Genomic DNA, 19,785 nt, shown 5'->3' on the forward strand with positions numbered 1-19,785 from the left:
AAGCTCTTGTCCCTTCATTATGTGATGTTGGAATGCAGACACCAGGTAGAAGTTCTACCCAGTCTTTTTGTATTTTATCTGTTGGTAATCTCAGTGAAAAAGGGACAGTTCCAAATCTGAGTTTTTTCCCCTCATCTTCTCGTTTCTCAAGTTATGTTTAGAAACAGGAAACTGTTTTGCATAAAGGTAAGATTGTGTTTTTAACAAGTAAAGTTGGTGTTAGACTAGCTAAATATACCTACACAGTCATACTCAGTGGGTAGTCCTGGCTATTTTTAGGCTTTATTTTTGCCTCTCTTTATTTATTTTTTTTAGTGACACCTCCACTGTACCTTCAGCTTCTTGTGAGGCACAGCTTCCTGAGCCTCTGTGAAACTTGCAATTACAGGAGGAGTCAATCTTGTCAGGTGTCATTTATCATACTTTGCAGAGGGCTGATTCCAGAGAAGGATGAACAAAGCTTAATAAAAAGAGAGAGAGAAGCATTCTCTTAATAATTTGCCCTTTGCAACGGCAGACCCTTATCTGATCGCCCACGCTCTTCTGGCTGCTGACGCTGTACTTGCTTCATTAGTACGAGCTATTTTTACACCTTTTGTGTCTTTTGAGGAACCGTGTGGGCCTTCTGGCTTGAAATGATTCACCATCTCCAAGCGAACAGGGTGTCCTCAAATCCTGCAAGTGGGGTAGGGAGAAAGAAGTGGGGGAAAGAGTTCAATTGAATAAGCAAATGTTGATTGTCTTAGGTGGTCTGAATGCCAAAACATTGCAGTTTAGTCTAGTGAAAATAACTTACGTGCTTTTGGTTTGCAGTGGAGGTTTTCAGACTAAGAGCTATCTCAAGGAGCATTTACTGATTAATCAGTCTTACTGTAACTTAGCAAACATGAAGCCCTATATGCTTGTGCATCTACTCTTTGTCTTTGTGTCGACGGTACTTTCTTTTATTCATAGTCTACAAGTGCCATTGGTGTATCACAAACACCCAGGAGACTTTTGGGTCAAAGCTGATTTCACTTCCACTTCTGACACTGGAAAAAAACTAATTCTGGTGGAATGGGCCAAGCATGATGTAGGAGGAGAACCCTGTACAGAGTTGTCTGGGGGTTTCTGGAGCTGAGCAGTGGTTGCTTTCCCTTTCAGTGCACCATTAGCAATCAAAATGTCCTCTTAGACCCTGCTGAGCTCTCGCTTGGTGGCTGATATTAAGATTTTTGCTGTCCTTAGACTTTTCCTATGTAGGAGAGATTTGGTATCCAGTTGTGCCACTTTTGAAGTACAGGATAATGGTTTCATATTGCAGGCTTCCTTGGAGTCATTTCAAAAGTTACTGTGATAAGGGATACATATAGGAAACTCTTAAGGAGCTGTTTGCACTAGGAAGGCCCTGAATAATTCTCCCTTGTCTAACCTTGACTGATAGCAAGTCCTCGTGAAACCTGAACAATGCCTTTCCCAAGAGAAGTTTTGTTTTTTTAGTGTATCTCTCTTGTTGAGACTGTAACTGAGCTGTCAGCTTGGACTCCCCTCTCAAGTATCAACCTGTGGAGTAACAGAGGCATGCCGTATAGATTCAGGCATTTTTGGTAAACTTCATCTTCTCAGTAGTATTCGCTCAGGTGAGTGGTCATCACATTAATAAGCAGAGTTGATTTGTGTCTTGTAGAAAGAAACAACTGCACACAATGAAATATCTCATATACCTACAAAACACGGCAAGAAAGCATATGCATATTTTATTGAATGTTTTAAGAGGTGTTCTGATGCAATTGGATATTGTGCATACTGGCTTCCAATACTTCATGCAATAAAAAGAAGGAAGTACTATAAAAAATAGCTAGGGTAATTTAAAAGAGCTTTTTTTTTTTTTTTTTTTTCCCCTTTTTTCCTCCTGTTAAACATCCTGAGGGCTATAAACAAAACATCATCCTTAAATGTGCAGTCTAATTAGTGTATCTTATATGACCACTGCAGTGGTCATTAGTCTTTAGGCAATGCTAAGTGACCAGATTTGCTACTGTAAAATGCCTGTGTTCAGTCACTAATCAAAACCAAACATTAGGGCTGCAGGGTAGTGACTGTTGTGACACCTGCGTGATGTATAGAGCTTTGGGCTTAATATCTGATCTCAGATGAATTTTAACAAAGGCTTCAGAATTGATTGAAACAGAACTGTCACGAAACCCCACTCTACTTTGGGTTCAAATAATGGAAAAAATTGGTAGGAACATGCTACTGATGCTTTGTATACATCTGTTTTTGTTTTGACATGTGGTGACCACAGAGTTTAGTAAATAACAGAAGGTTTTAAAATAAGCTTGTAATAATAAGCTTAGTGTGAGTAAAACACAAAAGCAAGATCAGATACTTATAAATGTCTTCATATGTAATTCTTTCTGGGGTGAGTGCATTGAGTTGGTGCCTTTGCCCATTCAAGAAAATATTTGAAAGACACTGATACTTCCGTATGAAGTGCAGGTGACTTCTTCTGACACACTATGAAAGGAAGCATAGCTATCTGCAAATCTTGCAGTGATTGCATAATTAGTATTGCATAACTTTTAACTGAAAAAAAAATCACTTCCCAGAAAATTCGGTGGTGTTTTCCCTCTGTGATGGAAATGTTAGGCCTCTGCCTGATATTTTTCTAATATTCCATTTGGCAACAGAATAACAATCATTTTGTCCCTAAAAATGATGTAATGTTTACAAAAGAAAAGATTTTTTTTCCTGGGAAAACTTGGGGAAATCCTTCATAACACCTTAGCAGGATCTTACTAACACTGGGCTGTTCTTCCCAGCTGCTGCCCAACTCTGCAGTTCTTGTGTGAACATGAAGAAACAATTTCAGAAATGGCATGTATTTTCAGTTAGGAAAATTATTATATCTGACAACCTTATCAGTCTGAACTGTCTGGTGTCACTGCTTTTAACTTTCTTACACCCTTTTGGTGTTTTTAAATCTAGAAACGACTACATAGCACACACACACTGGAATCTTGCCCTTTGCATATACTTTATCATTCATACAGTGTTGCTAACTTCATAGTTTGGTTAATCTGTCTCTTATTAAATATGAAATTCCCCTTTCTGATTAACACATTTCTTTGTGTTGAATTAAGAATAAGGTCTTCAGTCTCACTAATTTTCACCAGCTCTTGCAAATGCAAAAGCTTCATTGCAGTCCCTATAAAGTCTTGCTTTTCCAGTTTAGTATGGTACCCTGGTTGTTCAATTGCTGTGGCTTAGAAGAAAGTGAGATAGAGCCGAGTTTCTGCTGATTAAGAGAGCAGCCCAAGAATTAAGAGCCCGTTTGTATCTCAGCACCCTCTCAGATACTGTTATACATCTTTTCTGCACATTTAGTAAATACTGTTTACTTACTACTTATCTAACCCTTGAGTGAAATTCATTCTTCTACAGATTGGGACCAACAAGATCATGCATCATACCAACTTAACTTTAGCAATCGTAATAGTGTTTAAAGAGGGCCTCGATGTGCATCAGTTTCTGACTGTTCTCTGCATGGGAGCTACTCTTGTATGTCACTGCATACTCTGATTCAAAGACAAATGGGGGAAAAGAGCAAAATGACAGTGGTATTTTTTGTTGCCTTCCAAATTTTTAATAATACTGGAAGTATGGGCTGTCAGATCTGCCATTGCTGTGCCATCACATTTTAAGGTCCATGTGGGTTCAATTTTGTTTATTAATGTGTTCTCCAAGGAAATAAGTAGCAGTGTGAGGAGACTAACAGTTTACATACTTCTCTTGCTTAGTTTTATATCTGAACTATCCCAATCCTTTGCTTTGGTGTCACAATAGGTTTAATCTGTCCGTGCTTGAACACGGTCAGCCAGAACAGGTAGGTTTTGTGTTACCTGACATGTAGAAGCACCTCCAACAAAATCCTATGTGCACAGCAAGGTTAGGCATCCAGAAACAAAATATTTACCTGATCTGTTAAAAGCAGTGAGATCAGAGAGATCAATTAGCTACTAATTTACTGACAAGATTGTTTGTCCTGTAGGCTGTTTTGGCATCTCTTTGATAGCAGTTATTTGTTCAATTCAAGAGCTGTGGTTAGTTTCAGAACTTTTACCTATAAAGGAAGTGTTTAAGATGAATTTGGCTCCTGTGTAGCTTTTTTTTTTTTCCTCTCTCTCTCTCATTTTTTATTTTATTTTATAGTCATCCTGTGGAAATAAGTCTGTGTTCAGTTGGACTTTGGCAACGTGAAAGATTTTTTTATACATTTTTTCCATCCGGTAGTAATGTGTACATTATGTATGATGCTGAAACAGGAAATAGTGATGTTCTTTAAGTGAGCAATCCGTGTCATTGCAGTGAAAAGGTCAACGTTAAGGCATTTCTGCTGTAGGCTTCTTCTGTGACTTCTTAAAATATACACTCAACTTGAATTTAAGTTTTTGGGGGATGCTATTTTTCTATAGAGAGTGGCAATTTAAGATTATATTTGAGATACTTAACATAGCAAAAACAGTGTGCAGCTGTGCTCGAAGCATTTAGGCTGCAAGCCAACATCTCTTAAAGAAAATCATCCGTGTTTTCTTAATACCATGTAATTGAAAATTTATTGCAATACATATTATGAATTTCTCTGTGGACATCTGAGAGGTGTTGGATTAGTTTATTTTCTGTTTGTATTAAATAACCTCAGATATTTAGTATATAGAATGATGAAGTCTAAACCTAAGTAACGTCCGATTCTGCGAGAATTTGCTCTTACTTTGACCTGCTGTTGAAATAATTTGTCTCCTTTTACTCACTCAGAGGCATACCTCATATCTGATCAAAGCTCCTGAAGTGAAATGGGAGACTCCTGTTTCATGCCTGAATTTTCTGTAAGGTCACCACAGAAGGGATATAGGTTTTCTACCTTGCCATACCAGTGTGCCTGACCTCTGGCTTGGTAGGGTCACATTCAGAGGAGGGAAGGACAGTCCTGTTCTTCACAGCGTGTACCCATTGACTTTTGGACGCAATGCCTAAGACAGGTTACTACAGTTAAGGTTACAAGAGTAAAACAGATTCCTTTCTTTGTTTTCATCATAGAATCATAGAATCACAGAATGGTTTGGGCTGGAAGGGACCTTAAAGGACATCTAATTCCACCCCCCTGCCATGGGCAGGTACACCTCTCACTAGACCAGGTTGCTTTCAAGCAGACTGATTCATTTACTTTCTTCAGCATGCTCAGGTAATGGTCTCAGAATAGTTTTAATTAGCTGAATTAGCCAGTTTAAAGTGAGCTTGGTAAAGCCTTCATATGAATGAAATAATCAGTGCTACTACAATTAACTAAAATGTGCCATTGTGTGCCATCTCTCAACTGCTGGAATTCTAGAACATTTCTCAAAATCTGGGCCAGATTTAGTGTGATAACTGAAATAATAGTCACAGAAATCAGGATGCCAGATTTCATACGACTTCTAGTTTTCTGTGCACAGATGCTGTCTCTGGGAACCAGTAGGTACCATGGACACCAAAGTATGTTCTTAGAAACCTGAGAGTAAAAGCCTAAAATCATATTCAGTTGTGGAGAGCTTGCAGTCGCAAAGAGCCAGAATATTCTGCTCTTGATGCTTCTGTAACTTCATCTTCTCAGTCAGTCTCTTCGGTTCCTGACTTCTTGGGGAACCCCTGTGAGAAGTGTTTACCCAACAAATAAATGAGTAATAGATAATCTGAGGAACAGATCCTGCCTTGTAGCCTCTCCTTAAGCAAGTTTAGTACAGTTTGTTTGATTATTTAATAGTAAATTCACAGCATACTGTATGTGCTTGCTGAGCAGTATTTGTTTTTATATTTTCTAGTACTTTTAAATAATGTCTAAAAAAATATTGTAAAGATTAGTTCAGCTGCCCAAATTTAAAAATCTATGTTATTCTAAATATTTTAGGGTATTTTCAAAACTGTGACTTTCTGGCTAGCTTTGAAAAATGGCAATGCATTCAATAAAACACTGAAATCCAGAGGGCAGGCAGAACATCTGGGGTGGAATTAAATGATCAAGTCAGAGTAGCGTCTTCAAGTATGAAGAGGTAACAACAGTATTTACAGTACAGAAAGTAGCAGATTAAAATAAATACACCTAACCTGTCTTAAAGTGGCTGCCTTCTTGAAATTGCATCCGTAAAAGGATGCCTCACAGCTCCTGCCGAACTGCAGCAAAAGCACGGGCATCTTTGTGTTCCCAGTAAAGCAAGATTTTGCCAAGTGTCAGTGGTTGACAAAGGAATTTACAGTCATTCCTAGAGGTGTTCAAACAGACAGGTAGAAGGCCAGCTACAAAACCACAGTCAGAAGGGACCCCTAGCCAAGGACTGCTGAAAATATGAAGAGAATCTCTCTGGTCAGGAGTGGGTAGCCTTTTTTACAAAACTGGGAAAATTAAGAAGTGTTTCATTTTCCTTATCTTTTTAGTAACTATAGGTCAAAAAGTGAAGAAAGGGAGTTTGCTTCCTGGTGGCATTATCAAGTGTGGTATCAAGTAGTATGAAAAGACTGAATTTGCTCATGTTGTGTTTGTTTGGTTTTGTTGTTGTTTGTTTGTTTTGGTTGGTTTGGTTTGGTTTGGTTTTTCGTTTGTGCAAAATGACAAAGCAGCATACGCCAAAGACTACATTCCTTTTATTACCTTGCTACAGTGCACAAGCAAACTCAGCCCACAAATGAATATGTAACCCTACACAGAAGGATGGACAAATGCTTGTCTCCTCTCCTCTCCTCTCCTCTCCTCTCCTCTCCTCTCCTCTCCTCTCCTCTCCTCTCCTCTCCTCTCCTCTCCTCTCCTCTCCTCTCCTCTCCTCTCCTCTCCTCTCCTCTCCTCTCCTCTCCTCTCCTCTCCTCTCCTCTCCTCTCCTCTCCTCTCCTCTCCTCTCCTCTCCTCTCCTCTCCTCTCCTCTCCTCTCCTCTCCTCTCCTCTCCTCTCCTCTCCTCTCCTCTCCTCTCCTCTCCTCTCCTCTCCTCTCCTCTCCTCTCCTCTCCTCTCCTCTCCTCTCCTCTCCTCTCCTCTCCTCTCCTCTCCTCTCCTCTCCTCTCCTCTCCTCTCCTCTCCTCTCCTCTCCTCTCCTCTCCTCTCCTCTCCTCTCCTCTCCTCTCCTCTCCTCTCCTCTCCTCTCCTCTCCTCTCCTCTCCTCTCCTCTCCTCTCCTCTCCTCTCCTCTCCTCTCCTCTCCTCTCCTCTCCTCTCCTCTCCTCTCCTCTCCTCTCCTCTCCTCTCCTCTCCTTTTTCTTTTCCCCCCACTGGCATGTCAACACCAAACAGCTCTTTGGGGAATATCATTGGTGGGACAGAGGGAAATAAGGGGTAGGATGGCAAGCCAAAGGTGTGCTCCCCCTCTTCCTGAAAGGCCAAGTCAGTTTTATTCTCAGCTGCAGGTGGAGAAGTGCTCAGAGGTGGCCTCCCTTCCCCGTAAGGCTGGCTGGCTGCTCGGCTTGTCCCAGACATAAACTAGACTTGGCTAATAAGGGTCTTGGCAGAGGTCTGTGAGCGAGCATTGGGATTTTATAGGAGCCACTGCAGCTTGTCTATACTAATGATTGCCCTATAGAATAAGAATCCCTTAGGGGCCAGTTATGGTGGTTTTAGGCCGGTTTTGTGCTGGCAGTGCTGGACAGAAAAGATTTAAAGCACGGCTGGATCTGACCGTTAGTCCTTACTCTAGAGTCAATATTTATTCTGTATGGTGCACTCAGGATTTAGCCGGGAAGACATAAGCTTCCAATTTGTTCACTTGCAAGAGCTGTAATACGAGCTACAAATTGAGAAGTAGTAAAAGTTGTATTTTGCCAAATTTTATTTTAAAGCTGTTGAGTGTAACCATTTTAATGGTCTCAAAAATAAAATAAAATAAAATAAATTAAAAAAAAAGGAAAGAAAAGAAAGGAAGGAAGAATCTTGGAGCTCTGTAGCCACCCAGATCTATGTCTCTTGCACGCAGCTCGCAGAGGCACCGCAGGAACGGGAGTGACAGAATAATGCTCCTTTTCTAGAAAGTTTTAAAGGTCTTGATTTAGTAGGTGCATCTGACATAAATACAGTTCCCGGTCTCCCAGTAATCTTCTCATGTTCAAAGCCCGCAGAGAAGTGAAATGCCCTGGTTTGAAGCAGGCAGATAGCGCGGGTGGCGTGGCGGGGCGGGGGGATCCGGCTGCCAGGCCGCAATCCGACGGGAACCTGGCCCGGCCGCTTCCAGGGAGGCCTCGGCAGCTGGTGGCGAGCGAGGTGCTCAGCCCGGCTCGGTGCGCTGCCTGGTCCGCCTAGGTGGGCTCCTCCAAGCCGCTCCGGAGGAGCCGAACGGTGCCAGGGGTATTAAAGGGAATGCACATTTTTATCATCCGTAGTTCCCTGCTTTGAAATGTGAAGTATATGAAATATCGGGAGTTTCTGTCTATTGAAGAGTTTCTTTTTGATGAAGAGCAATACTGGCAAGTATATTGACAGTGTTTTCTAAAGGAGATACATTAATCCGTTGAAATTTGGAAGTCTCTTGTTGGCTTAAGCTAGTCCATGGTTGCAGGAAGATTAGATAAAAGCTTGACTGGAAAGAACGGACAGAATGCAAACTACCTTTTTGGTACGTTGGATTTCTCCATTTAGGCCAGTAAAACTTAGCATTAGGGGAAAAAAACAAAAGGAAAGAAAGACTATTAAAACAATCTTTGACACAGGATGGATGGGAGTTCAAACCAAACCAGAAATGGCTATGTTGATTCTGGAAAGGGATTTATTTTCCCCAGGAGAGTGACGTTGACCAAACTTAAGCCATCAATAATCCCTGTAATTAGTCTATACCTGTTTCATAGTGTAGGTTGAAAAATTATATAGAGCGTTCTGAAAATAGCAGGACCACAGAATGACTTGAACTCTGTAGCAGACGTCTCAGTCCAGAACTAGAAACTGATGGAAGTGTATTAGCATCATCTTTTGCTCAAATAAAACCACTGCTGTCACATTTCTGTGACTGGCACATTTCTGCCCTGAAGATGTTCTTGGCAGAGGAAATATGGAACAGAAAGGATGCTTCCATCCTCTAGAAATTTCTGCTTCACCGTTTGCAAAATTGTCTAATATGGAAAAAAGTATTTTTCTTTGAAGATGGCTAATAACTTTATGCTCTTTCACTTAGGAACATTGCCGCTGGTCCCTGTTTCTGCTCCTCAGATGCTGTATTTCCCTTTACTTCTGTGCTTGTATGTTAGCACCATTGCTGACATGAGACTCGGCTTAGCTCAGTTGCCAAAAATGGTTAGCCCTTTGCCTGCCATTTGCTAATAAGGAACTGCAGATCTGCTCCACCGTAACCAATTCTCATATATTGTAAATAGTGCATAAGGCTTATTTTTTTTTTTTACATTTGTAGTGACACTTTTAATATGAAGAAGCAAATCAGGAAAATTTAAAAAGTTTTACTTGGATTACATTTTGTCTTTTTCCTTTTGGAGGATCAGACAAGAGAACTATTTAAAAATCCATTAGCACATCAAAGCTGAATGACTTTATGACCTAAAATATTATGGTTTCTGTCTAATAGATTGCTATTATTTTGTACTATATGGGAATCCTCTATAGTTACATTTTTAGCTCTATTTGTGCTATAAAATAAATAACTGATAACTGGTGGCACAGTAGTCATTCTATTAACATCAAATCATCAGGCTTTACTAATGTCCATTCTTTCTTTGAAAGTGTTATTAAATAAGTGTATTTTTAGCACTTATTCTAAGTGATTACGGAGAGCTAAATTTTTTTGACTTTTAGATATATTTTTTCTTTTATACACTTTACTATTTCATCATCTGTTGGTTTTATTCAGTGGAGAAAATGTAAGTTTACTAGCAGTTTTTCTGACAATTTCTAATTGGGTGTTATATTAACCCATATCCCATCCTCTGCAGCTGATACTTAAGGTATTTCTAAGGATTTTGTATAAACGTAAATGGAAGTGCTCTGGGGTTTGTCCTCCTGGATTTTTGTCTTCTAAAGAAATGTTGCTTTTGTTACCAAAATCAAACAAATCTCCTTTTTAACAAAACAAAACAAAATGCATTTTCAAGATTGGATTTATCAAAAACCACAGGGGAGAATCCTCCTTTTACTGCAAGGGAGAACTGATCTTCCAGCTAGAGAGATACAGCTCAGTTTTCCTTTTTCAGATGCATTCCCTGTGCTGGTCGTTTCTGTAATGCAAAGAGTAGCTTGCAGTAGCAAATTATGGCAGGTACATAAGTCTTTTAGATATGTATTTGGTCTGTAGGTTTCTCTGCAGGCGCATATTCTTGAGCACTGTCCCACTGGTGTTAACTGGTCTGGAAGCATACTTGTTTTCGCTACTTTTTTATGTACCTTAGTGGTGACATCCTGGCCACAATTTCATTCTGGTCCCTGAAACATTTAATGAGAAGCCTAGAAGGCCTAAAAGTATTAGCTGGAGTGAGGTATTGAAAGGGGATTTGCCAATGGGATTCAGGAATAATCCAGGTTTAGCAAAGGTGTAGGAATGAAGAGCGACATTGGGCAGGTCTCTTTTTACTGATTCAGGAAGGTGAGACTGCACTAGTTTAGATTTGCAGTTATCCTTAAAAGACCTTTAAAAAGCTTCACACATACTCTTCAAAATGTGCTTGCTCAGATCTCTTGAGATGCGACGTGACATTTTTCCAATGGGTGGATAAATGAAATTTTCAGGCCTCTACTGTAAATAATAGAAAATTTTCTTCAGCATCTATACTTAATATCAGTAACTTCTTACGACTGTATTTTTTTTTTCTACAGAAAACCTGAAGACAGTCATGCCTATTAGATGTCTAGAAGATGCAGGTAATTGTTTTATAACAAAAAAGGCATATATTCTCATTCCCTTGTTGTTTTCTTGTACTTCTCTAATGTTTCTTCAAGCCCAATTCAGTTTTTGTACTGTAGGAATTAAAAATATTCAAGCATCTTTAATACTGCTTTTTTTAATAACCTTTTTTTCTCTCTCCTGTAAAATAGTGACTTTATAATTTGCACTGTTTCATCCAGAAAATATCCTCTGTTTGGATAATATGGAAGCAGGAAGCCTACAGTGTTCTTCTAATTCAAATGCTGTACTTGCCTGTGAATGTCATACCTCCAAGTTTTCTTCTTTGTAAAAGAACTTTGGAATCCTGTTGCGTTTAAGCATAAAAACTGCATGTATTATCTGGATGGAAATGTTTCAACATTGAAATCTAAAATGCTTAAGTCACATAAAACAGTCAGAGCTAATTTCTCTAATATGTGTTTTACCTCTAGCAAGACATTCTCACTAAAATTTAATATGGTGTTTGGAAGAAGGAGACGCGGAAAGGTATTAATACTGTTGTGTTCAGAAGGCTTAGTTGATGTCTTTTTTGACTGTATAAAAGTAGTGTAAAAAGGTGATCCAGACTTCCTTGTAAAAAAAAAATAGATTATATAAGGTAAGAAGTACCTCACTTTAGCCATCTTAAAACTTGGAATATTATCCGAGGTAGTCATCTAGGATTTCTGCCTAGCCAACAGTGAGAAACAGGCATCTCCAGAGCGGAGGGCCATATGCATAGACATCACATGCGTCTGAAGCACACACTATGATACGGAAAGATTTCTCCTCTGGAAGTACTGATCACCATCCTCTGACTTAAGAGGAAAGCCAGGTGACTAAAGTGCATGTCTGAACTGCAGGTGAGTAATACTGGATAAGGTAGTTCCTGCCGATGGGGTTAGGACTGTATTTTCAGCAGTGATTTGCTGAAAGGTCTTTGAAAGTAGATGTCAGACTTTCTGAGAATCAAACCCCTTTAAACTGTCCTGAGAAAGCCTTCAAAAATTACTGTTCAAGTTGGAATGTGTAGATCCCTGTTTTCTATTCTCAGGGCTTTTATTGAGTAGTGATTACACTTGTGTGAAATCTCTGGAACCATTCTTTACTGTGTCTCCTCACAAAATGGGATTTTGTGAAATGCAGTTACCTTTTCTTAAGTTTCTTAGTATTTTTAATGAAAGTCTCAATAAAAATACAACCAACTGTAGTGATGTTGTTTTGCCCAGCTATATTAATTGGTGCTTGGGTTTTCTTTGTTTTTGCTTTTTCCTTACAGATACCTGTGTCACCATGGAGGAGATGAAGAGAACCTTGCTCTAGTAGATCATAAATATCTCTGTGTCATTCTGCATCTCAGTGTTTAATAACAATGGAAAATGTCCAAATGCTATAACAAGTCTTTGCAAATGTATAATAAACTGTTTAGGAAAGTTCATGCCATGAACAGGACTGTATAATAATCACATTAGTGTACAGACACAAATCTAATGCCTATAGACTACTGCGTGGAAAGTTCCAAAGAGAAAGAAAAGTCTGTGAACTTGCAACAGCCCTGGAAAAATGGGAGCAACAAAACTTTAAAAAGCACAGCTTTGGACACACTCCATGAGTCTGCACAGCTTTCAAGTGAACTAGCACTTAAGACCTTGTGTAACAAAATGGACTCTGGGGACACAGCTATAGGGCAAAAAGCTACCTCAAGGTCTGGAGAAACTGCTAAAGTACCAACTAGATGGAGGCAAGAACATTCAGCTGTTATTAAGATGAGCACTTTTGGCAATCAAGAAGTACAGAGGCAACCACAAATAGATCACGAGCAAATTGGAAACACAGCATCAGCACAACTTTTTAGTTCTGGGAAACTGGTATCATCGAATGAGGCTGCACAGCAAGTCACAGAGAAGCAATATCCACAGCATCGTCCAACTCCTTACTCATGTCAACATTCACTTTCTTTCCCACAGCATTCATTGCCACAAGGCTTCTTGCACAACATAAAGCCACATCAGAGCTTGGAAGGCCCTCCTTGGCAGTTTCCTAGCCACTTGCAATCAGTTGCCTCAGAGGACTTGTTTCCTTTTCATATGCATAGCCATAGTGGAGGTTTCTCCAGGAAGAAGATTTCAAGTTTGAACCCTGCGTACAGCCAATATTCACAGAAATCTTTAGAACAATCAGAAGATGCTCACAAAAAGGAGCACAAACCCAAAAAGCCTGGCAAATACATTTGTCCTTACTGTAATCGGGCTTGTGCCAAACCTAGTGTACTTAAAAAGCATATTAGGTCTCATACTGGGGAGCGACCGTACCCTTGTGTTCCTTGTGGTTTCTCCTTCAAGACAAAAAGCAACCTCTACAAGCACAGGAAGTCACATGCCCATGCAATTAAAGCAGGACTGGTACCTTTTACAGAGTCAGCAGTCTCCAAATTGGACCTAGATGCCAGTTACATTGATGTGGAAGCTGAAATACATTCAGATGGTGAGCAGAGCACAGACACTGATGAGGAGAGCTCACTGCTTGTGGAGGGGTCTGACAAAATGAGCCCTGTTCCGCAGCTCCCCCTGGACATTGCTAGCAGAGGCAATTTTCACTCCTCCATGGAAGAGTCCTTGGTGGGGCCAATGAAGGTGCCCATTTTGATTATCCCTAAAAGTGGAATTCAGTTACCCAGTGAGAGTTCACCCTATATTGGCTCTGATATGTTGCAAAACCCATCCTTAAGTACTAAGTCTGATGACTCTCACACAGTTAAACAGCGACTTGCACTAAGACTCTCAGAGAAAAAAGGGCAAGATTCTGAGCAGTCATTAAACCTCCTGAGCCCACACAGTAAAGGAAGCACTGACTCTGGTTACTTTTCCCGCTCAGAAAGTGCTGAGCAGCAAATAAGCCCACCAAATACTAATGCAAAGTCTTATGAAGAGATCATCTTTGGGAAGTTTTATAGGATTAATCAAAGGACAGCACTAACAGTAGCCACAACAAATCAGGAACACAGTTTAATGGGTAGAAAGGGCAAAGCGGAGCCATTACCTCTCTTAAATAACAGATTGGATATCAAGATGCTTGAGGAACATATTTCCCAGCTTACTCCAGGTAAAGAAGAACTTATTGACTCCAGTAATTTGAGCACTATTAAATCTACACAAGTTTATCCAGGCAGCAGTACAGAATCTAGACAATCCCAGAGCGCATCATCCATCAAAAGTGAATCCAACTTGTATCAAGCCAGTCAGCAGGGTGAAGTGCCTGTCCTTCTAGAGCCCCCAGTAGATTCTTCTCCTCTTATTAGAAGTAACTCCATGCCAACCTCTTCTGCAAACAGCCTAAGTATTCCCCCATCTCTGAGAGGAAGCCACTCATTTGATGAGAAGATGACTGGCTCAGATGATGTATTTTACCCTGGCACAGTGGGAATATCCCACCAAAGGATGCTGAGAAGGCAGGCTGCCTTTGAACTGCCCTCTGTGCAGGAGGGGCACTCAGATTCAGACTATCATGGAAGACCAGGGAAAAATATCATTATTGCTTCCAACAGACAACCAGCAGGTGACAAAGGACCATCATCAAAAGAGAAGAAAGCAGGGGACAAGACCTTTTATGACTATGATGCCAGTGGAAAGCACTACAGAAAATGGGAAGAATTTGAAGCTCAGAAGCAAAACTACAGGGACTCGCCATCCTTAGGTGGAACAAACAAGGGGGGAGAGTACTTCATTGATCCACTTGGACAGTCTCAGGCAGTGCCATCCATGCTTGGAACAACTTTTGAAAACAGAAAGCGCAGGAAAGAGGAGAGTGTTGGAGATGAGGAGGACAGTCCCATGCTTTGCAGCAGTACAACTGGCACCACTGGAGGAGTTCAGCCTTTGGACTTTGATCCCAAATCCCAAATTCAGGACGTGCCAAGGAGTGGATTTTCCCTTCAAGGTCTGGACAATTCTGCCCATTGCCATGCAGAGCGTTTTGAAATGTGCAGGCCTTACTTGCAGTCTGGAAGTCCTGCAGCTTCTCTGGAAGACTCATCCTTAATTGCAGAGCAAGAAAAGACTGCAGAATCACTAACTAGAAAGCCCCCTGGAAATGTCATCTCTGTCATTCAGCACACAAATTCATTGAGCAGGCCAAACTCATTTGAAAGGTCTGAATCTACAGAACATGTTGTATGCCAGCAGGATAAGATCTATTCACCATCTGAAACATGTGAGAGTGAGATTTCTGAGTCCCCCATGAGCCCAGACCGAGCTCCACAAACAGAAAATGCTGACACCAGTAAGCCATCTCCATCCCAGCAACCTCAGCCATATCATATGCAGCCCAGATTGGTTCGCCAGCACAACATACAGGTACCTGAAATTCGTGTCACAGAGGAGCCAGATAAGCCTGAAAAAGAAAAAGAAGTGCAGAACAAAGAGCAGGAGAGACCCACAGAAGAATTCCAGTGGCCCCAGAGAAGTGAAACCCTTTCTCAACTTCCAGCCGAAAAGCTACCACCCAAAAAGAAGCGTTTACGACTGGCTGACATGGAGCACTCCTCTGGAGAGTCTAGCTTTGAGTCCACAGGTACAAGCCTCTCTCGCAGCCCTAGCCAAGAAAGTAATTTGTCCCACAGTTCAAGTTTTTCAATGTCCTTTGAAAGAGAAGAAACAATGAAGTTCATCACACCTCCCAAACAAGATGAGTTTGGAAAACAGTCCGAGTTTTTAACAGTTCCAGCTGGTGCTTACTCACTTTCCGTCCCTGGGCATCACCATCAGAGGGAAATGAGACGCTGCTCATCTGAACAGATGCCCTGTCCTCACGCTGCTGAAATCCCAGAGATCCGAAGTAAATCCTTTGATTATGGGAACCTGTCTCACGCTTCTTCAGCTGGGACACCTACTACTGCACTATCTCCATCACGAGAAAGGAAGAAATGCTTCTTGGTTCGCCAAGCTTCCTTTAGTGGTTTTCCAGAGATTTCCCAGACTGATCAGAGCACAGAACAAAGTATAAAGCAGGAACAGATGGAACACGCGCAGGCTGGTCTCCGCTCCTCCCAGCTTGCCTGGCATCACTCTCCTTCCTCTGTACTTCAGCCCATTCAGGTAGATGACTCTGGAAAACAGGCTGTTGGTTCTTGTGCTCAGCTTAGTAATAGCTCATCCCACCTTGCCCAGCAACAGGCTCTTCTTGCAGATAGTCCAGAAATGTTAAGGACTCCCTTGATCCAACAAGCACCTTATATTTCCAACAAACATCCATCAGAGCAGCAGCAGCTATTTGCACATCAGGATAAGGTCCCATTTCCCCCTATTCATAACACCTTATTTCAGTTCCCATATCCAACTGTCTGCATGGTTCACTTACCACCATCTCAGCAGCCAGTCCTGTGGCAGTCATGCACAGAACCTCTACACTTCCAGCATCATTTTGTACAACAGCTGCAGAAATCTTATGTCAAGCCACCTTTCCAAACAGACGTTCCTCCAAGTTATCACCTGGAACATAATTCAGAGTTTATTGGAAAGAAACCAGCTGATTATGTACATGCTAAAGAGCAAGCATACCAGCATTACTCAGGAACATCTGGGCAGTATTCAAAAAATACTCTTGCGAAGTACCAGTCAGACCATAGCATTAAACTGACAGATACCTCCTCTGAGCAGCATCTTCAGACAGAGTTTGACTCCCCATCTGACGGATCTGTACAGTCTTTGCCAGGAACAGTTGTTCCCGTCAGGATTCAAACCCATGTGCCATCATATGGTAGTGTCATGTATACAAGCATTTCCCAGATCCTTGGACAAAGCAACAGTCCCGCAATTGTAATTTGTAAAGTTGATGAAACTGTTTCTCAACGAACATTGGCAACTAATGCAACAATGCATGGAATTGGATTTAACATAGCTCAGATGTTAGGTCAGCATGGAGGGCTAGAAAAATATCCTTTGTGGAAAGTGCCGCAGACACTATCACTTGGACTGGAGCCCTCAATTCCCCTCTGTTTGACTTCCAGTTCTGACATGGCTTCTACCTTGGGAGGAGGCAAACGAATGCTTTCACCTGCCAGTAGCTTGGAGCTCTTCATGGAGACCAAGCAACAGAAACGAGTCAAAGAAGAAAAAATGTATGGGCAGATAGTTGAGGAGCTAAGTGCCGTTGAGTTAACTAACTCAGATATAAAGAAAGATTTTCCAAGAATGCAGAAGCCTCAACTGGTAAGGCAGAGCTGTACTACTGAGCCAAAAGAAAGTCTGCCGTCCGTGTCATCCTCTTCACCACTGTCATCCTCATCATCTCAAGATTACCCACCTGTCAGCATGCCGACAGCTGATGCTTTCCCACTAAGCAGGGAGAAACTTTCAAGTTTTGATTCCACATCACCAGGGCAAAAGTCCAGTGGCCCTTCTGAAGGAAGAGACTCGCCAGAAGAACTGGATGTGGATGAAACAGCCTCAGATATGAGCATGAGTCCACAGAGGTCTTCATTGCCACCAGGAGAAATTCAGCCAGAAGACCAACTGAAACATCAGAAAATGCCTCTTGGGATGCTAGTCCAGATGGCATCCAATAACAGTGGGAAAGTCACAGGTTCTACCATTCTCCTGACAGACGTAGCAGATTTTCAGCAGATCCTTCAGTTCCCAAGTCTTCGCACTACTACAACTGTGAGCTGGTGTTTCTTAAACTATACAAAACCCAATTACATTCAGCAACCAACCCTCAAATCTTCTGTTTACGCTTCATGGTGTATAAGTTCTTGTAACCCAAACCCATCTGGGCTAAGTACAAAGACCACTTTAGCACTTCTAAGGTCCAAGCAAAAGAACACCACGGAAATCTACACTCTGGCTGCTATGCATAGACCTGGAGCTGGTAAACTGACATCATCAAGTGCATGGAAGCAATTTTCTCAGGTAAATAAGAGGTTTTAATAAAATTAAATCCATATATCTTTATTTGAGAAAATACTAGTAATCTATGAAATGTAAGGTTCCTTCTCTCCTCCCCCCACCCCAAAATATATATCCCCATTGAGAAATCAGGCTTTAACATCTTCCCATGACAACTTATGAGCCTCGATTTACCCCTCTGCAAACTCTGATACTTCTGCTTCCTCTGTCTCCATTTTGAGAATCAGTTGTGAAAAGTGAGGCTTTTAAAGCCCTCTCTTCACATGTGCCAGAACCCGATACATTATCTCCTTTTATTTTTCCTACCTTTTTGCCATGTCTTGATTCAAACAGTAGACACAAACATCCGTGCAAGTTCATAAGTAAAGATTAAGTTAAAATTGAATAAGGATTTTCAGGTCATTTTAATGTCTTTTACATATTGACTCTTCCTCATGAACTAAGCATTAGATAATGGTGCCAGGGAAAATTCTGTAATAGCAATAAATTACCTTCTGAGGCTTTTCCATCTCTATTTTCCATGATTATTTTTTTTTTCCCCTGGGGAAAGATATGGTGCTGTCTTTTCTGTCAAGACTCTCATAAAAATTTGTCCATGCTGCCCCCTCTCTTATTCTCCATCAAACTGAATGGGACAAATTAATTCATCGTATAGAGTTGCACCAAAATGAGAGTTTGGCTTTGACCTGGAATGTTAAAAGTACTTGAAATGAAGTGTGCATTTATTGTGTGTTCCAGCAGTAACACCATTCCTTGACTTTGTTCTACAGATGAAACACGAGCCATTCTTCTTGTTTGGCAGCAAGCTTGAAAAGAAAGTAGTGGGGAATATTATAAAAGAAAGAGTAAAAGGAGACATTCATGGAGATAAAGACATTACATCCAAACAAACTGAGCCGATACGAATTAAAATCTTTGAAGGAGGGTAAGAAAATGCAACTGGAAATTTCAAGCTCAGCCTGTCGTTTTAAAAAGATTTGAAAATGAACATGAATGAACTGGGATGTAAACAGTCTCCTGTATTTCTGCCATGTATTTTAGCTCCCGAGCTTCTTTTTGTTTTGTGTATATGTCAGTCTTAAAACAAACTACAGGATACCTGTATAGTTAGTTACTCTTGGATCAACCTTTGCTATTAAGACAATTACATTTTGTTATATCTGTGTGCGAGCACTCACTCTAAATTGTCACTTTTGTTCTTTAGGTCAAAAATAAATGGATAGACAGTTAACATTTTGTCATTTTCTATACATTTTTTTTTTGGTATCTAACGGCTTCCGTGAGGACATCGTTCATTTTTAGACTATGTGTGCCTCCACTTACTTGAATGGGTTAGCTAGGTATGCTTACTCTTAATCTTGTAATACTACATTATTGGATTTTGGATTTTGGAGATAAAATGTAAGATGTAAATGTAAGATAGCAATGAAATCTATGGTATCTAAGCCTAATCCATAGATCTGTCACGTAAGGTTGATAAAATCATGCTTAATTTTACTACAGCCATCTATTACTCATGTGATAATAGAAGCAACTACAAAGAGAGGGAGAAAGGAGACCTGAAAGCCCATTAGCAATGTTTTGAAGCTTATGAAGCTTGTTATACAAAACAAATGAAATGGACAGTTGTTTGCCTCTCTTGGAGTATACTCTAAAATGTAAGATATTGTTTTATTTGTTTTAAAGAATTCTGACAAGATGCAATTAATTTGACAGAGGTTAGTAGTGAATAGTCAGGTGGCTGAACAAGCTGGTTTTTTTAGTCTTACCACACCCAAATGGTCTCATAGCGATGTGTTATTGGGATAACTAAATAGGTCAGGATGGAGATGTGATAAATTTGTACATGCCTTTCATTCCCCCATCATTTGGTACTCTAAAATCTCAGGTGTCCTTCATTCCCATCATGTGTTTTGAATCCCCTTGGATAGTCTCCATGAAATGAACATTGACATTTCTTTCTAGTCTGCAACAATGAAAGGGTATAGCCTACATCTTGCTTGAAAGACTGAAAATGTTATTTTGGAGATTATT

General features: G+C 40.6%; 1 protein-coding gene across 7 annotated transcripts in view; it reads left to right on the forward strand.

Moving 5' to 3' along the window:
• The window catches only part of HIVEP2 (HIVEP zinc finger 2), a 136,622-nt gene that overhangs the window by 97,379 nt on the left and 19,458 nt on the right, over positions 1-19,785 (forward strand). For 6 of the 7 annotated variants that reach the window (XM_048080738.2, XM_048080736.2, XM_048080737.2 and 3 more), the window contains 3 exons: positions 10,801-10,845; positions 12,129-17,754; positions 18,522-18,676. In XM_048080738.2, coding sequence (XP_047936695.1) covers positions 12,340-17,754; positions 18,522-18,676 — 5,570 coding nt within the window. In that variant the 5' untranslated portion in view covers positions 10,801-10,845; positions 12,129-12,339. Of the gene's footprint in view, positions 1-5,126; positions 5,222-10,800; positions 10,846-12,128; positions 17,755-18,521; positions 18,677-19,785 lie in introns of those variants that run through there. The other variant, XM_013194184.3, reaches the window with a different exon arrangement.

The sequence above is a fragment of the Anser cygnoides genome, chromosome 3, assembly GCF_040182565.1.
Source record: "Anser cygnoides isolate HZ-2024a breed goose chromosome 3, Taihu_goose_T2T_genome, whole genome shotgun sequence".
Lineage (NCBI taxonomy): Eukaryota > Metazoa > Chordata > Aves > Anseriformes > Anatidae > Anser > Anser cygnoides.